The 15,142-nt window shown below is 33.2% G+C and overlaps 2 protein-coding genes across 3 annotated transcripts; one reads left to right on the forward strand and one right to left on the reverse strand.

Annotated features, from left to right (window-relative positions):
- The first annotated feature begins 1,336 nt into the window (after positions 1-1,336).
- On the forward strand, positions 1,337-2,782 carry LOC107476477 (transcription factor RAX2). The gene is made up of 3 exons (XM_016096302.3): positions 1,337-1,505; positions 1,596-1,725; positions 2,080-2,782. The coding sequence occupies exons 1-3, from the start codon at positions 1,370-1,372 to the stop codon at positions 2,741-2,743; spliced, it is 930 nt and encodes a 309-aa protein (XP_015951788.1). The 5' UTR covers positions 1,337-1,369; the 3' UTR covers positions 2,744-2,782.
- A 3,384-nt stretch (positions 2,783-6,166) lies between these two features.
- Positions 6,167-8,499, reverse strand: LOC107476478 (lactoylglutathione lyase). 2 transcript variants are annotated; one of them, XM_016096304.3, is made up of 9 exons: positions 8,401-8,499; positions 7,991-8,110; positions 7,825-7,886; positions 7,407-7,467; positions 7,171-7,250; positions 7,018-7,088; positions 6,834-6,923; positions 6,608-6,730; positions 6,167-6,380 (listed from the first exon to the last, which is right to left on the reverse strand). In XM_016096304.3, the coding sequence occupies exons 2-8, from the start codon at positions 8,081-8,083 to the stop codon at positions 6,630-6,632; spliced, it is 558 nt and encodes a 185-aa protein (XP_015951790.1). In that variant the 5' UTR covers positions 8,084-8,110; positions 8,401-8,499; the 3' UTR covers positions 6,167-6,380; positions 6,608-6,629. The 2 variants fall into 2 exon arrangements, with proteins under 2 accessions (XP_015951790.1, XP_015951789.1); XM_016096303.3 differs by lacking the exon at positions 8,401-8,499 and adding an exon at positions 8,199-8,386.
- Between the last annotated feature and the right edge of the window lie 6,643 nt (positions 8,500-15,142).

A 15,142-nucleotide genomic window follows, 5' to 3' on the forward strand; every position in this document is an offset into this window, starting at 1 on the left:
TTAGAATTTGTTAAATTGCATTAGTTCAGTTTTCATCATACCAGTGGCATTAGTTAGCATCAGTGCATTTATGCATCAAGTTAGCATTAGTTCATTTGTGCATCATTCATGTATTAAGTTAGCATTAGTGCATTTGTATATTATATTAGAACTAGTAGTTTTATGCATAATAACATTACGAGAATATATTTTTTTTAAATTATAGTTCACTTTGTTCTAACAGTATAAATTATGCATGACACAAAAGATTTATAAAATCAAACTACTTTTACAAAAAAGTCGTACGTTGACAAAAGTTTTTGACTAAGAAGACCAAGATATCTGCAGATAAAAAATTAAATAATAAGATTTTTAGTTATTATTTTTATATGAAAAAGTCTAATTTTTTATTACTAATTAATTTTGATATAATATCGAATGACATATTTTGATTTGTCAAATTACTAATATAAAATATAATTATATATAGAGTAAAAATAATAGAGAGAAATATAAAAATGGAGAGAGGTAGATGAGAGAATTTAGAAAATGAATTTATTAATTTTGAAAAAAAAATTCTCAAGGACCTATTTGTCCTTCGAACTTTATTTGTAAAATGACATCAAGGACTTATTTGTCCTTCGAATTTTTTTTCCCTTCCAACGTGGCACCGTAACGGACACCTGAACACCGTTTCAGCCACGTCAGCCAGTTCCGTTAGGTGTATGAGAGGCAAATAGACGGAAGGACTAAATTGTCCTCCGTTTATTAAAGTCAAGAACTTTTTTGTATTTAAATTTTATCAGGGATGTATTTGTCAAAAGTTTGAAAAGTCAGGGACCTATTTGTCTTTTTTCCTATTATTTATTTATAGCGAAAATTAATCAAATATGAATTTTATTATATTGTACATATTATAATAATTCATATTCCAAATATTATATTAATTTTAGTATAACTCTATTTCAAATAAAGTTAGATCCTATATAACAATAATAATAATAATTCATATATATTTAAATAAATATTGAGAATTCCAATAACTTCATATGTAATTAGTAATAGACTTTTAAATAAAATTATGATTAATCAATTATCAATCATTAACATTTCTGAACAGGAGATATCATAAAAAAAACTGAAAAAAAATATAATATATAATTATATAATGTCCTGTCATTGGGTTTATTTGACTTGTGTACATGAGTGAGTCTTAAAATGATATAAGAAAATAATATAATATTTTTGTTAAAAGTGTCCAAAACACACATACATTGTTACTTATAAGAGACAAGGAAAGTAGCTAGATATAACATTCATTGAGTAGAAGAGTTGAAGAAGAAGAAGAAGAAGAAGAAGAAGCTAAGATCAGATCAGAGAACTGAAGAAGATGGGAAGAGCTCCATGTTGTGACAAGGCAAATGTGAAGAGAGGACCATGGTCACCTGAAGAAGACTTAAAGCTCAAAGAATACATACACAAGCATGGCACTGGTGGCAATTGGATTGCTCTTCCTCAAAAAGCTGGTACTTTATTCATTCATTAATTAATATTCATAATAACAATATCTTCTTCTTCTTCACATCAAATCTTTAATCTTTAATGTGTATATATAGGTCTCAAGAGATGTGGGAAGAGTTGCAGACTGAGATGGCTTAACTATCTGAGGCCAAACATTAAGCATGGAGAATTTTCTGAAGAAGAAGACAGAATCATTTGCAGCCTCTATGTTAACATTGGAAGCAGGTATACTATACATATATATATACATATAATGAACAACTTTCTCTCTTTATTATAATTACCACTTTCTAATTAATTAATCTAATCTATCCTTCATTAATTATTTCATGCTTTTGCTGATGATAAAAAATAAATTTAGTGAATATTTTAGTTGCTATGTATATTTGGATAGCACTACTTCATTAACATATGCATGTGCCAACTATAAGTTTAATTTATTGATCTAAACTATGTACATATTTTATGATTAGGATTAATGATTAACATACATAATATGATGAATCATGAATGAAGTCACTGATTTCATCATTAATTTCTCTGTTTTTGTTAATTAATGTTGGATATGATGATGAACAGATGGTCAATTATAGCAGCTCAGTTGCCAGGAAGGACTGACAATGATATAAAGAATTATTGGAACACTAAGCTCAAAAAAAAACTCATCTCTGGTTTCATTCCCAATTCTTCTTCTATTCATCAAAGAAAACATCATCAACAACAACAACAACAACCTCCATTTCCATCATCATCAATGTACATGGATCAATGTTATGGATCTTATGTCACAGGCCTTGTTGATCCTATTTCACTTCCTTCAACTGAATACTATGCAAACACAACAACAACCTCAGTTCCATTTTACCAGCACCAAGTAGATTCCATTGTTAGCCCCAGCAGCATGCAACAAAATTATCACATGTTTGGAAGTGAAGGTAGTTGCAGTTCCTCTGATAATGGAAGCAGTATCAAGCAAGAGGAAATTGGGTATCATCATCAAGGATCATACAACAACATTATTGCATTTGATGAGTTCAACAACAACAATGATCATCATCATCATAATAATAAGTTTCTTCTTATGCCTAGTAGTTTCAATGATAATAATAGTAATAGCATTGTTAATTATGATGGTGGTGAAAATATTACTGAATATGATCTTGAGGAAATTAAGCAATTGATTAGTGTTAGTAGTAGTGTTGATGAAATCAAGGAGGAGAAACCTATTTACTATTATTATTGATCAATGTTGAAGATATCAGATTCTGGGGTTTTCTCTTCATATTCTATGATGTGATCAAATCATGAAACATTATTATTATTATTATTATTCCTTAATATTTAATTTATTTTGAAAGTACTTAAATTCTATTATTGCAAATTTAATTAATTCTGATCTTTTATTTTTGTATATACGGCCAACAGACTTTTAAATAAAACTCAGATGCGCGATGAATTAATGTGACTTGTTAGACTGGAGAATATACCGTAAAAAATTAAAAATATAAATGCATTATTTTTTTTATAGTATATGTATGGATATATCTAAAGAAAATGTTTAACTTAATTACTGATAAAGTGATAAAGGTATATATATATCTTGCGTGTATGTATAAGAAAGTGTGAAATAATTTGAGAGTGTGAAGCTGAAGAAGCACACATTCTTTGTAAATTGATTGTGATGAATTCATTTTCCATTATTAGACTATATATAATATATATGTATAAAAGTTTGTGATTTGCTACTTGTCAGAGATAGCATTATAGATTCAAATAGCACCCGGCGCTGAAGAAACTTTTGCAAAGTAGCGAATGGAAATTTGTAACATTATATTAAATTAAAACAGAAGGATTATTAATTAAATTATTATATAATATATAAAGAAATGGACAACAAAAAGGAGGACCGTGATGGTAGCGAAATTTTGTTTTCTTGTGTGGAAGTCTAGGCCTCAAGTTGGTAACAATAGGTTATAATATTAAATATAAAATTAGTTGTTTCTTTACAAGTTTCTTATGCCTCAGATTGTGCGAAACAGATGTCAATGTTGACAAATAAATAAATAAATGATCAAGTGTGTGTAAACTATGATCACATATTTTAATACTTAATACTGAGTAATAATCAGATGTGTCTTTCTGTGTAATTTCTCAGTAAAAATATTATTTATACACTAAATATTTCTATACTTATTATCAAAAATACTAATATTAAAATAGTATTTATTATAAAAGATATATACATAATAGAATTATTTCTTCTAGTAGATTATAGATTATATCATTGTTACCTTGATTTATATGATAAATTAATAGAGACGCTAATACTTATTGATAAACTAATATATATAAGGCTGCATGAGAAATAGTTGTTGGAGAAAAATATAAATGTTTAAATTAATCAATAGGTATATACAATCAAAGAATAAAAATAAACTTGAATGAAATTTGGAAGTAGTTTTAATTTCTTAACAGAACATATGTTGTGTTATGGAATATTGGGGAAATATACATTATTGTGACGGTTTTTAAGTTTTTGTTTTAGTGGGAAGAAATTAGACCGTCTGATTTTATTACAGAGAGAGAAAGACACAAATCAGACCCAAAATTTTCTGAAATCGAACCCAAAATTTTCTGTCAGTATACAAATCGGACCCAAATTTTCTGCCAATATACAAATCGGACCCAAAGTTTTCAATATCTCCAATCAGACGGTCTGATTTGTCTTACACAATCCTCGTACCTTGGTGAAACACTATGTACCTTCATAATTCTGTTATACCCCAACCTTCTCTCTATAATAAAATTAAAAAATTCGTGTAAGGTATGGCTGGCCATGCAAATATATAGTTCTGACATATGTTGGATTGCCTATAATAATTTAACTTAAAACACTTATTACTTGTTATTTAATTAGCGAGTATTAGAGCAAATTAAGTCAATTCATAGAATGATATAATTTGATAATGTAATTATAATTTTGTTTGACCTCGTCTACCGGCTGCTACAACATACATACAAACTTGTGAGAACCTTCGATCCTTAATAGCTTGATGTTAACACATATTCCACTTAATTTAATTAATGATGGATTATTATTTACAAGTTATAATTAATTAGTTGTCAACCAAAGAGAAATATACATTACTATTTTTAATTAGGTCTTAATTCTTAAGAATCATCCAGAAGTTAGACTCTATTGACCATTGTCTGTGACTTATACATAGTCTAATTTGTTTCATTCTTCATTGGATACACACTTTCAATTTCAAGTTTTCAAACCTGTTCATGCATGGAATATTTTTCTACGTATATTATATAATATATACATTGAACGACGAAATAAGGTGGAAAGTGTGTGTGTATGTGAAGTGTAATCCAATACATAAAAGTATGTAGTCATGGATTAAAATGTTATAAAATTATGTTCATACTGAATGGTAAAAAAGCAAAGCAAACAAAAATTGACTCGAAGAAATGGCTTCACTTGGTTGAACAGAAGAACATTTGTAATTAGATTGATTGGACTGACATGTAAGAGTAGCCTTGTTGAATGTTGAGGATTTTACTTGCATTTGACAGGTCAAACTGTTGCATTGACTTTCTGAGATAATCATCATTGGTGTTGTCTCTTCATTCTGAAGAAGACAAGTTTACATTCTGAAACAACAAACAACAAGGAAACAAAGTTTTATGTATCATGTTAGGCCCTTCTGTTGTCTCTGCTGGGTTTAGGCCCTTCTCATCTTGAGTGATAAGTGATCAAACTATCAACAACAAAAAAAGAAAATAAAACTTAAACCTATGATTTAAAGAAAAAACCTCCTGTGGGTGAGGTTGGTACCAATGGTAGATACATTCTTCTTTTAGGTAGCGTTTGTTTTGAAGTATTGGGACGGAAATTGAGACTCATTATTATATTTGTTAGTTCAAAAATTAGTATTAAAATTTCAGTTTCTATCTCAAAAATTTTAGTACCTCCAAAAATAAAGACATAGGAGATTGAAACTTTTTGAAAATGAAAACTGAAATTTTAATAACGTTTTATACCTAAAATACTCGCATTTCAATTAATTAATTCTAACTTTATTCTTTGCGCAAATTAAATTAAATCTTCATTCTTATTTCAATATCTGTCTTCCACTTTATACCAAATATAATATTGAAACTTATTTCAATTTCTGTCTCTTCCAAACGCTACCTTAAAAGCGTGCTACACGGCTTGGAGTCTCTTGTTGTAAAAGAAAGTATCTAATGTGTGTGTGAGTGTAGGGATAGGGTGTTTTGTTGACCAAAACAAAAAACCTGAGAACCCAAGAAAAAAAGGCCTACTCTTTTTGGTTTTTAAAGTTTAAACAGAGAATGTTGCTGTCAAAAAATCACATCAATGCTCTTAGAACCTTGTCCAAAAAATAAAAAACATGGTCTTTCAACTCTGCCCCAAAAAGGAAAAAGAAAAGTGCTCTTAAAACATTCATACACGACCCTCCCCCCTTCCCTCTTCTTTTTCTAACCAGGTGATTAGTTAGCAAAACCCTTTTTATTATTATTTGCAACAACAGTATTTAAATTTAGACCTGTAGATGCTACTTTAACCTCTCACTAACACTGAAAGCTATTATCACATGTAATTATATGGCATTTGGAAATAACGAACATAAAAAGATTAACAACAGAATCTCTTTCGGATTTTTATTTTCCAGAGAGAACACAACACAATCCCTGATATTACTTCTGTTATGTGTGACTACAAATTATTTATATATAGCTCATGGAAAGTTTAAGAAACTGCTACAACTTCAAAACCAATCTCACACAGAAGCAGTGGTCCCAATAAAATGTGCCGAGAGATGGATCAAACCGTTTAACAAAAGCTGAGCCTGCAACATAATACCACAAGATTTCATTCCAAATTCATCATTAAGCAAATAAACTAAAAACAGAGCAATTCACCAAAAATATTAGTCAAGACAGAAAATGCAAGGCCGTGCAACGGTGACCTCATAGTAGAACTGTTAACTGTATAAATAATCTAGCAAGAACTCAGTAACAACAACAATAGGCTTTGTTCCATAATTGGATCGCCTACATGGATAACATAACATACCTGTAGTTGATGTTGCATTATCTTAAGAACCAGCTTGTGTTACAGTTCCAATTGTTTTTTGGTCAAATATTTCAATCCAGTAACCATCAGGATCCTTGATAAAGGCTATGCCTTTCATTTTCCCTGCAGAAAATTATTGAAAAGAATTTGTTTATAAAATTGCAATCATTTATTCATGGCATGGCCTCTGGGAACTGAAATGAATGTGAACTGAGAAGATCATTACCATCATCTGGCTTCTTAACAAACTCGACTCCTAGACTCTGAAATCTTTCACATGCCTTGTAGGTGTCATCGACGGTTATCCCAATGTGCCCTGCAAGAAAGCAACAATAACACCAAGCACTTTTTCAAGAAATGGACTCAAATGAGTAACCAGGGAACAAAAAGAAAAAACAGATGTTACATACCAAAGCCACGAGGTTCAGAATTTCCATTGTGGTATCCTTTGAACTCTGGATCACTTTCGGTACCCCAATTACTGTACATTGTTTCACTGTTAGATAATATTCATTGAGACTGAAACAAAGAACATTTCTTTTTATAAAAGTGGTATTCCTTACTGTGTCAATTCAATCGTAGCCTTCTGAGAAAACGTCCAAACTGTTCTATCAACTGGATTACCGGGAGCTTCTGCCGTATTCTAAACAAGAAAAGATATAAAATAAGATCAGGAACATATCCATGAATATAAGAACTAAATGCATATTTGCAAATCCAGTGTGCCATTTCATTTCATGCAAGTGTGCAATCAAATTTTCGATAGTAAAGAGGTGCAGAAAAACAGCATTTCACATACCTCATAACCCATAAAGTATAAGCTGAACTTCATTTCTGGAAAGTCCAATCTCTTAAGCAACCTAAACCAACCAACACATTATCATCAGATTTCATTAAGCAGTTGGTAGCAATATCAATCTCAACCAAAGACGAAATTCACAATCAAATTCAGTTTTGTTCTTATACATAATACTAGTTGCAAAGCCATGAAATACTACCAATGCAAATTTCTTAAAAAAAGTACTTTTAGGTTTAGCAGAACTAGAAGTGGATATCTATTTACTACTCCAAAAAAAAGAAACTGATATTGTGTACGAGTTAAAACCATATTAGTTCTGCACAAATCAGTAACAGAAACAACTGATGTCCATGTTCAACAACTAACAGATAAATAATCCAGCTAAGAATTAAGTTAATATTTAAAAGAATGCACTTACGACATGCCCAAAACGCGAGAATAAAAATCAAGGCTCACTTTGGGGTCTTTGATTCTAAACATCTGCAATTGGAACACCACATAAAACAAAATCCAAACACCTGATTAAAACAATAAACGATTTAAAAAACTGAAATTTAGAAATTTAGAAGAAAAAAAAAACTCACAGTTTGCTGCATGAAGTAACCCTTAGTAGCTGGATCAGGGGTAGCAGTAAGACCAGGGTTGTTAGCTGGTAACTCCTTCGGTTCCGAAGCCATTGAGAACAGACGAAACCCACTGAATTTCTGCAACAAGAGAAAAGGGGAAAATGGGGTTAGCGCTTAGAGCTTAGGGCATTGAAGGATTGGATGAAAAAGATGAAACTTTTGGAACCTTTGGTTCGTGGGTATGTGAGAGTTGGAAAGGGATTGAATTTGGAGAGAGGAAAAATTGGGGTTTGGCGATGAATCGGTGAAGGGGAAAGCGGTATAAGGTTGTGGTGAGAGAAGAGAAAGGTGCCATTGTTAGATTTTTGGTACTTATATACGCGAGTGAGTGAGTGAGTGAGTGAGTGAGTGAGAGTGAAAGGAATTACCTTTGCTACCTTGTGATGTTCGAATCAGATGAGAAGATGAGAGAAAGCTAGAACAAGTGGAAGTGAGTGCAAAGACGATCATGAATATACCTGTTCTCTGCATTTTATTAATCTAATTTAATTTTATAAATAATAAGTGCATAAAAATTGTATTTTTTTTATATATAAAAATGATAACCTTAATAAATTGGTATTATTTGATAGCAAAAAAAGGTTTTTTATTTTTTTATTGTAGTACACGTAGTATTTTTTAATAATGTGAAATCTTGCTGTATTTTTATTTTATATGAATATTACAAATTTGAGGAATAGATTTGTAGTTTTTTTTTTTATTTACAAATCTTAAAGTCAGATTTATTTTCTAACACAAAAAATATTTTTGAACAAATCTTTTAATTTAGGTTTGTTGAAATTTTTATGTTTTTTTATCCAAAATCAATCCTCAAGAGGGAATTTGGTTTTTTAGGGTGATAATGAAAATTTTGATAAATAAGTTATTTTTATTGTCATTTTACAAAATCATATGTGAGATTTTTATCTCGTATTTTCATCTCATACGGCAGCTCATTTTTTTTGTTAGGAAAATTACGTTTGTGTTATGCTTGGTTATGGGTTCCTGGGTACTAAATTAATGTGTGGGACAGCTTTTGCTGAGTTGTAATGTGAAAAACTCGGACCATGTGAATTTTTTGTATGAAAAAGTTGATGATCAAATCGGAGGGTCCGATTTGGCAGTAGAGAAAATTTGAATCTTTGACAAAGCAAATCGAACCGTCCGTATTGTATATATATTTAATTTTTTTTTAGAAATTCGTGTATAAAATCGCATGGTCCGAGTTGATTATTATAATTTATTTTTAATGAGCTGAAAGTAATCGCTGGGTCCGATTTATATGTACATATATATATATACAAGTGTGTAACTCATAAAGAAGATTTCAGATCCCGTGTTCTTATTCTTCTTGCTCGGCTTCTTCTTCTCCTTTCTTCTACCCGTGTTCTCTCTTCTCTGATATGAAGTAAAAAATTTTGGTAGTGAAGTTTCTGTTTTTATTTAGGTGAGAGAGAGAAATGGATGATAGAGTTCTTTTAAAAGTGTATTACTTTGGTCAGATTTTGTTACAAACATCTGAAGGAGTGAAATTTATTTGTGAAAATCTGTTATATGTTGTTATTCACTTCACAATCTCATTTGAAGAGCTCAAAGGTGTGATTTGTGAGAAGATAGATTCTGAGATGTCAAGGAAAATATCATGTATTTTATACAGATATTTCATACCGGTGTTTGGTGGATTCGTCCAATTTGAAGTAAAAAATGTAACGGACAAAGCGAGTATGCAAGAGATATTTTCAATGTATATTGAAAGTCGTGTTTGAATCTCATTCATCGGGTTATACATTGAATTCGAACAATCTGAAGTCGACCGGAATATTGTACGAGAAGATTACAATAGTGACAGTGAAGAATAGTTCGAAAATAATTACGAAGTTGTTGGTCCAGACGGAGATGAAGATCAAGGTGACGGCACTGTGGCTCCAAGTGTGACAGACGTGGCAAATGCACTCGCAAACAAAGTATCGTTTGAAGAGTCATCTTTCATGCGAGTGTTAGATTTGGAAACCATGCATGTTCTGAAGTTTCCGGAATATATGAGTGCAGGTACGTAATTTCCTATATTTATAAAAAGGATTAGAATTTTGTAATAATTTATGTTGATCTATGGACGTAATAGTTAGGTGACATGTAAAAATATACTCAATTAGCATTTATTTATTGTGTTTATTTAGGTAAGTTTAAGATAATAGTTTTTTTAGTTAGTTATTGGTTTAGTTAAATATAAAATAGTATTTAGTTGAATATTTAGGTAATTATGTGTTTATTTTTTTTATTTTGTTTATACTGAGATAAAACCTGATGTACAGTTTATTTATATCATAATTGATGCAGTGAGTACTGATTTACCTTTAATTTCGGTTATTAAATATTAGTGTATTAAGTTTTTTTCATATGATTGTCGTCGTGGCAGAAATTTCTATTGTCGCATATGGTGAATTTGCCGTCGGGATGGAATTCATATCCAGAGAAGCTGTTATTAAGACGATGAAAGAGTATATCATCCGAAGAAGTGTAGACTACCGGGTGTATGAGTCGCTTATCAGGGTTAGCATGATGAGCAGGAAGTATTGTTGGGTTATAAGGAGGTATAATGGTAGTCACACCTGTACAAGAGCCACCATTTCTCATGATCATTCGAAACTGGATTCGAACACAATTGTAGAAGCAATAAAGTCGTTGGTTGAGGTTGACCATTCGTTAAAGGTAAAATCAGTTATTGCAAAAGTGCAATCGAAGTTCAACTACACCGTTAGTTATCGGAAAGCATGGTTGGCTAAGCAAAAGGCAGTAGAAAAAATATCTGGAGATTGGGAAGTATCGTACGAAGCGTTACCTATATGGTTTGAGCCCATGTGTCATAAGAAGCAATCAGTTGTCGTACATTTTGAGACTATGCCTGTATATCGAGGCGATGACTTGGTGAGTGATATTCGGGTATTGCATCAAGTCTTTTGGAGTTATTACCCCTGCATTAGAGCATTCAGACATTGTAAGCCAGTTGTGCAGGTAGATGAGACTCACTTGTACGGAAAGTATAAGGGTTGTCTGTTAGTGGTAGTTTCACAGGATGGCAACAACAATATCGTTCCAATTGCATTTGCTATTGTGGAGGGAGAGACTTCTGATGCGTGGCACTTTTTTCTTAGTACACTACAAAAAAAAGGCCTATGGTCACGGTAAAAAACCATGACCATAGCTAGTGAAAAGGGTGACCATAGATCTATGGTCACGGTTTTGGACCTATGGTCACGGTTTTTTACCGTGGCCTATTCTGCCGTGGCCATAGGTCTATGGTCACGGTTTTTTTTACCTATGGTCACGGTTTCTATGGTCACAGTTATAATTTTCAAATTCCGACACTTTAGGCCACGGTTTTTAACCGTGACCATAGGGAAATCTATGGTCACGCATAAAAACCGTGACCATAGCCATATCTATGGTCACGGTTTTGGCCGTGACCATAGCCTCTATGGTCACCCTTCCTCAAAACCGTGACCATAGCCTTATGTATGGTCACGGTTTTGGCCGTGACCATAGCCTCTATGGTCACCCTTCCTCAAAACCGTGACCATAGCCTTATGTATGGTCACGGTTTTGGCCGTGACCATAGCCTCTATGGTCACCCTTACTCAAAACCGTGACCATAGCCATATCTATGGTCACGGTTTTGGCCGTGACCATAGAGCCTATGGTCACCCCTACTTAAAACTGTGACCATATTATCTATGGTCACGGTTTTGGCCGTGACCATAGCCTCTATGGTCACCCTTACTCAAAACCGTGACCATAGCCATATCTATGGTCACGGTTTTGGCCGTGACCATAGCCTCTATGGTCACCCTTTGTTAAAACCGTGACCATAGCCTTATCTATGGTCACGGTTTTGGCCGTGAGCATAGCCTCTATGGTCACCCTTCCTCAAAACCGTGACCATAGCCTTATCTATAGTCACGGTTTTGGCCGTGAGCATAGCCTCTATGGTCACCCTTACGCAAAACCGTGACCATAGCCTTATCTATGGTCACGGTTTTGGCCGTGGCCATAGCCTCTATGGTCACCCTTACTGAAAACCGTGACCATAGCCTGTATGGCCACCCGTCTTCAAAACCGTGACCATAGAGCCTATGGTCACGGTTTTGGCCGTGACCATAGGTTATCTATGGTCACCCTATTTTAAAACGGTGACCATAGCCTGTTTTGTTTTATGAGCTTTTTAATTTTTTTTTAAAGCATAATCACATCTCAAATTAATGATAATCACAAAATAAATCTAAGAACAAGAAATGTAAATCATAAAACTTTCATTATAAACTAGATATGTTTAGTTTTTAGTCTAAATAACATAAATCAAAATAGAGTATAATGTATCCAATTACATGTAATACCGAGTAAAGTCTCTTTTCAAAAAGTACGAAACACATAAGAAAAATTACATTTAGATAACTAAAGTGTGAGACCCATCCCATGTGATATTTGTATAGGGACTTCTTTGTGACTCTATTTGTGATAGGGTCTTTAATCTTTTTCTTTTGGAATTTCCTTCATTGTTCATCCTGTATAAAAAAAGTCAAATAAAGCATCAATACTAACATTGCCAAAATTAAAAGAAAGAAGAAACATTGTAACGCATTCGAAAATAAAGTAAACAAACATGGTAATGCATTAGAAAATAAACATGATAATGCACTAGAAAATAAGTTAAAAAATAAAGCATCACGGACAATTTGTGCACTACCTCAAATTCAGCATCACTGTCTAAATCATCACACACTATTTCTTTGTCTTTAGGTTTGATCTTGTTCGGTGTCACATCAACAATAGTATGTCGCATACCCTGTCTAACCAAGTCTACCTCACCAATTTCACTTAAGGGTATCAGACTATTCGCAGATTCATGTAGCTCTCCTATGTTAGGGTCAAATTGTAATTGGACACCCATGTTAAATAAGTCTCTTGGAACCGTTTTCATCACATAATGCTTTTGGGGAATATATGGATCTTTCACATAAAAGCACTGGTGTGCTTGGCTTGCCAACACAAATGGTTCGTCTTGGTAACATCTTTTGTTGAAATGAACGTATGTCAAACCATAATTATCTTCCTCAGCCATAAACCACTCACATTTAAATAACACAACTTTAAATTGGCTATAATAGTCTAACTCAACAATATCAATGATTCTACCATAATATCTTATATTGGCCTTGATTGGTTTTTTGTCCTTAACACTAGCAAAGCTTGTAGTTTCAGCCACCACAGTGACACCACTGTTTTGTGTTTTTCGCATCACTTCTCGCCGCTTAGTATGAAATCTGTACCCATTGACGACATAAGCAGAAAAAGATTTTGCAACTTTATTTGGACCCTTAGACAACTGTCGTATCCAACCGGGAACATCATCCTTCATGGCACGTCCGGTAAACCATTCTATAAAGTCTTCATTTTGATCTTTAACAACGTTCCACTTTCGCTTCCGCTTGGCTTGCTTTTGTTGCTCACCATGTTCTCTACAAGGGATGTGTAATATTATGTAATACTATGCCAAAATTAGTCTAAGGGATAGAAGAAATAAGACGTGAAATTTTACCTCATGTAAGGCTCCACGTTAACGCAGTTGTTCAATACATATGCATTAGCTTGAAGGAGTGACTTCTCATCCAAAATAATTAGTTGCCCTTTTTTTTCACCCAATGGAATTTCCTTGTTTGTGAACAAATTTGAATCAGGATCTTTGTTTGAAGTGCCTTCATCATTATTCCGAGATACTCTGTTGAATCTTGTTTTCACTCCCTCATGCAAATATCTTGAACAAAAAGTTAAACACTCTTCAGCCAAATAACCCTCTGCAATTGATCCTTCCGGACGACTTCTATTGCGAACATACCCTTTGAGTGTGCACATGTATCTCTCAATCGGATACATCCAGCGAAACTGGACGGGACCACCTAACCTTACTTCATTAGCTAAATGAATAGGCAAATGAACCATTATATCAAAAAAGGTTGGGGGAAAAATCCTCTCTAACTGGCACAAAGTCTCCACAATCTCTGACTCCAGACCATTAATCTCTTCTAAAGATATTTCCTTTTGACATAGCCGACGAAAAAAGGAACACAAGCGAACTAGAGGAACAGCAACATGATCTGGAAGAATGCTCTTGATTGGTATTTGCAACAGGTAATGCAACATGAAGTGAGCATCATGAGTCTTATAACCGTAAAGCTTTCTCTCTTCTTGTTGTACACAACGAGAAATGTTTGAAGCACTTCCATCAGGCAATTTTGTTTTCTTCAAAACACCACAAAAAATGGATTTCTCCCCTTTGGTCATTGAGAAGCATGCTCTGGCAAGTTTAGTTCTTTTGCCATCCTTCGTATTTGTTGGGTGAAGATCCTTTCGAATGCCCATCTCCTTAAGATCATAACGAGCCTTTGCATGGTCCTTCGTCTTTCCAGGAATATCCAATAAGGTACCAACTATACTATCGACTATGTTTTTTTCTATATGCATTACATCAAGGTTGTGCCTGATCATACAATGCTGCCAATATGGTAACTCAAAAAAGATTGATTTTTTTTCCATTGGCCTTTACTTTTGTTTTGCGTTTTTCCAAAGGCATTATCTACTGACTTTAGCATATCCAGAACCTCTTCACCCGTTAACATTCGTGGTGGACCCCTGAATTCATTTTTTCCATTAAAAGATCTCTTGTTAGACCTCCATGCATGATCAGCTGGCAAAAATCTCCTATGGTCCATGTAAACTGTCTTTTGGCTATGTTTCAAATAACAAAAAGAAGTATCATGGTTACAACATGGGCAAGCCAACTTCCCTTTGGTACTCCAACCGGACAACATGGCATACGCTGGAAAATCATTGATTGTCCAAAGAAGAGCAGCATTCATTCGAAAAGTTTCTTTTTTAAGAGTCATACGTATCTATCCCTGACACCCATAGCTCCTTCAGCTCTTCGATCAATGGTTGCAAAAAAAATATCAATATTATTACCTGGTGAACAAGGTCCAGGTATGATTAAAGAAAGCATGCAATATTCTGACTTCATAGACATCCAAGGGGGAAAGTTGTACACCATTAAGACAACTGGCCATGTGCTATGTGACACAT

The sequence above is a fragment of the Arachis duranensis genome, chromosome 3 (genome assembly GCF_000817695.3).
Source record: "Arachis duranensis cultivar V14167 chromosome 3, aradu.V14167.gnm2.J7QH, whole genome shotgun sequence".
Classification (NCBI taxonomy): domain Eukaryota; kingdom Viridiplantae; phylum Streptophyta; class Magnoliopsida; order Fabales; family Fabaceae; genus Arachis; species Arachis duranensis.